The 3,850-nt window shown below is 49.9% G+C and overlaps 1 protein-coding gene across 1 annotated transcript; it reads right to left on the reverse strand.

Annotated features, from left to right (window-relative positions):
* Positions 1 to 308: 308 nt before the first annotated feature.
* LOC115374098 (thioredoxin-interacting protein-like) lies at positions 309 to 3,639 on the reverse strand. The gene is made up of 7 exons (XM_030072851.1): positions 3,387 to 3,639; positions 2,884 to 2,959; positions 2,422 to 2,569; positions 2,124 to 2,336; positions 1,826 to 1,972; positions 1,342 to 1,647; positions 309 to 802 (listed from the first exon to the last, which is right to left on the reverse strand). Exons 1-7 carry the CDS (start codon positions 3,637 to 3,639, stop codon positions 794 to 796), a joined length of 1,152 nt encoding a protein of 383 aa, XP_029928711.1. The 3' UTR covers positions 309 to 793.
* Positions 3,640 to 3,850: the final 211 nt, after the last annotated feature.

Genomic DNA, 3,850 nt, shown 5'->3' on the forward strand with positions numbered 1-3,850 from the left:
AATACCCCTCGACAAACTGTAATACCCCTCTACATACTGTAATACCCCCTCCATGTACTGTAATACCCCTCGACAAACTGTAATACCCCTCTACATACTGTAATACCCCTCTCTATGTACTGTAATACCCTTCAATGTACTGTAATACCCTTCTTTATGTACGATATGTCTATGTACTATAATATCACTGTCTATGTGCTATGGTATCCCTCTCTTTTTAATATGTCTCTGATGTACAGGATCTTTGTGATGACTGGACAATTAGAAGGTAAATAAAGGTAAATAAAGAGCAAAGACTGAGGTAATGTTGAAATTAAATGATTTATTCTCTGAATACAAAAATAAGCCCAGAGGGCATCATATACAAAATGGTGCATTCTTATTTACAGAGTAAAAAATATACAGTTTCATCTCACTGTAACAGCACTGAGCCGAGCCCAGAAACATCTAGAATAAACACTAGAAAACATGAGTTCACAACACGATGAAGTCTAGAAAGTGCAAAGTAATACTGAACACACAGCTGAGGCCTCAGCAGACCTGAGATCAGGTCTCATCAGGCCTGAGAGCTCGGCGCCCGTCGGCACGGAGCTGCTGTGGAATGAATAGGAGGAACGACCAGCAGCTGCACAGCGTCTGGACGAACCCATGACGGACAGGAAGTCAGGCTCTCTGGACCAGGAAGTCTTCAGTCTTCACAAACGTTTGCTGCAGTTTCTTCTTCTTGCAGCTCAAACAGGTTCTGGTTCCTGGTGGTTCAGGAGACCTGGACGACCCGACCTCTGCTGATGTCTTAATTAACCTGCAGCCAACAGACATCAAACAGAACCAGACAGGAGTCAGTATGTGACAGACAGACACCTTAAAACCATCTCAACCATCTAACCGTCTACCTGCTTTTATTGGCGCTTTTCAACAGAACAAGATTCCATAAAGACGCCAAACATATAAGAGACAAGAGAGGACTGCTGGCTCAGTTAAAGGTTAGAGTTTATGTTGTTGAGGCCTGACCTCATTTAGACCTGGAGATGATCTAAAAAAAAAAAAAGGCCCAGACTATGTGTCATGAGACATGAGTAACCTCGTTACAGCCCAGGCCCTGTTAATTAAAGGTTGGAGGTGATCTCGTTAATACCAAGACCTCGTTTTAACTTAAGAGTTGATCTAAAAAAAGCCCAGACCAGACCTCCAGGAAAGCAACCAAATAAATATTTGACAAAGCAGTCAGGTGAAATCAATAGAAGACTGCTGACTTCACAGCGGCCCAGACCTCGTTAAGGCCAGACCTCGTTAAGACCAGGGTCTTCGTTAAGGCAGAGCTGGCATGGTGTAGCTCCTCACCTCAGAGTAGGCAGGGGGTGGAGGGTAATGGTGTTCTGGTGCTCGCATGAAGAGCCCCTCCTCCTCCTCCTCGCCGTCGTAGTCGTCCAGCAGCGGCATGCTGTCGACGCGCAGGTCGCGGTGGATGTTGCTGTAGCTGGGCGGTGCCGAGGGGAAGGAGGCCCAGCTGGCCGAGGGCGAGCTCAGAGACTCCGCCTGGCTGCTCATGCTGTTCGTCCGGCTGCCAAAACCGCTGAACGGGATCGTCCCGATCACCAGCGGCAGCTCCAGGATCAGCTTGTCGCTGCCGGGGATGTGCAGGTAGAGCTGAGGGGAACATTTTAACCCCGGATTAGCCAATCAGAATTTAAAAGACAGAGTTTCACAGTGAACTTTAGCTGAGGTTTACGATATAAATGCTGTTCTGAAAGTGAGCTGAGGTTTTTAGGATATCTGAAAGCTTGTCTCCATCAGCTCCAGGTGACATCATCAGCCTGTGACTCACCATGAGGGCGTAGTCCACCTTGATGATGTCACAGCCCACCAGCGACGGCTTCAGTTTGGGCACCCGGATGGTTTTTCCCTGCCACATGTCGCACATCCCTGAGATGATGTGGTTTCCCCGAACCGCCGACAGTTTCTGCCTCAGGACCTGAAGACAAGACGGAATTCATGACTCAGCACATTTCTACCGACACCACCGCTCTGTTCCTGTCTCTACTCTGTCAATGACCCGGTTTCACGACATGGATCAGTACAATCTCGTCTTATTTCTATCTAGTCAGCGGTCAGCGGTTCCCGACCTTGATGCGCCCGTTGGCCTGGTAGGTGTGCTTGGCGACGATGGCGGCCTTCGGCACCACGATGCGGGAGCAGGAGTTCTCGAACTTGGCGTTGATGCTGATCTCCTCGCCCTCGCAGAACCCCTTCCTGTCGATCTGGGCGCTGATGGAGACCTGGCCGTCCGGGATGAACATGATGGTCACCTTCTTCTGCTTGGAGCCCGCCGCAGGAGCCTGGAGGGGGGGGGGGTTGTTAATTTTCTGTTTTTGGGTTATTTGTGCTAATTTTCTGGTGATTTGTTTCTCTGGTGTATCGTACCAGCAGGTCGGGTGTGTTGACGTCCAGCGGCTCCTCCACCTCAAACTCCCTCTCACACTGCAAAGCATTCTGGGAAGGTGCCTCCATCACCGCCCGTATGTAGTAGCGGACGTATCCGAACTTCCCCTTGAAGGACGACACCAGCCGCCTGCGGAGAGACGAGGCATCGGCGAGGTTAAAGATCACGCTCAAAGTCCCATTGACCGCTGTTCACTTGACTCTCTTTAGCCCAGTTTGAGCCTCTACGGCGCCCCCTGGGGGTAGAACATCTCCCTGCTCTGCTGATGCCAAAACTGATAACTGATATTGATTCTGATGCTGTATTGATATTTCTGGAATGACAGCTGTATACTGTGTGATATTCAGAGCCTACATTTTCATGTTAAAGAGCTTTCTGGATGTTAAAGAGTTTTCTGGATTAACTCGGTCCAGGCTGATTGGTCAGCGTGTCGTGTCACTCACCCAGGAGGCGGCAGCTCGAACCCAAACAGGAAGTGGTATGTGTTTCCAGGCTGCAGCAGGAAGCAGCCATCAGAATCTGAGGAGGATATAGGAGACATGTGAGCTGTGATCTGATTGGCTGTTTTTAGTAAAGGAAAGCATGAACTGCTGCTTTTCTGGGTGATTTAATTTTTAAATTGGTGCTATGCAGCAAATCACATGCACGGCCTGTCGGCCTGCACAGGTATTTAAACACGAGGACTCGGATCCAGCATCACTCATCTGACGTGCTTATATACAACTTTAATGTTTAGAAATGTGGTTTTCTTGTCTTAAACACATTTCCAGGTCATATTTTTTGGTGAAAGGGTAATTTTCTGGTTTTTCTCCTCATGTTTTCCCCCAGTGTTCCAGTGGTTTTTGTTAATTAAATGGTGATTTTTTTTTCCAGTTTTCTCCTGCAGCAGAAACCTCCCTCCCCCCTCCTCCCATCTATCTTCCTCCTCCTCTTCCTCTCTCCTCACCTCGGGCCAGCTCGCCCAGCTGCAGCTCCTCTTCGTACTTCAGGTATTCCACTTCCTGTTGGCCCTGCTTGCCCTTGGCGTGGTGCACACGGGCGCAGCCGGCCGCCTCCAGCCGCAGCCGGGACATCCTGCAGGGCTGCAGCACCTCCAGCACCACGTTCCCAGACACCTTGTCCCCGCTGCAGTAGAAGGCCTTGTTGGGGTCGCTGAAGACCACCTGGAAGGTCTTGGGCTTCTTCACCGCCACCACCATGATCACAAACAAACACACACAAACTAAAACTGAACCGCAAACAGAACCGCAGGGAACCAAATGAAGGAACACTGGACTGAAATAGAAGCAAAAGGAAAGCAGCAGCTGCTCTGTGCTCAGTCTCTGTGTCTCTGTTGTAAACACTGAGGCGCTGCTGCTGCCTTTATACCGGAGGGGGCGGGGCGGGGCGGGGCGGCCGTTACTGTGCACG

The sequence above is a fragment of the Myripristis murdjan genome, chromosome 16 (genome assembly GCF_902150065.1).
Source record: "Myripristis murdjan chromosome 16, fMyrMur1.1, whole genome shotgun sequence".
NCBI classification, from domain to species: Eukaryota; Metazoa; Chordata; class Actinopteri; order Holocentriformes; family Holocentridae; genus Myripristis; species Myripristis murdjan.

Excerpts from the sequence above, each read along its gene's own strand:
- LOC115374098 (XM_030072851.1), bottom strand. The coding sequence starts at position 3,639 with ATGGTGGTGGCGGTGAAGAAGCCCAAGACCTTCCAGGTGGTCTTCAGC. Across the intron at positions 2,960-3,386 it reads GCTGGGCGAGCTGGCCCGAG|ATTCTGATGGCTGCTTCCTG; the intron begins GTGAGGAGAGAG and ends TATCCTCCTCAG. Across the intron at positions 2,337-2,421 it reads TCAACACACCCGACCTGCTG|GCTCCTGCGGCGGGCTCCAA; the intron begins GTACGATACACC and ends CCCCCCCTCCAG.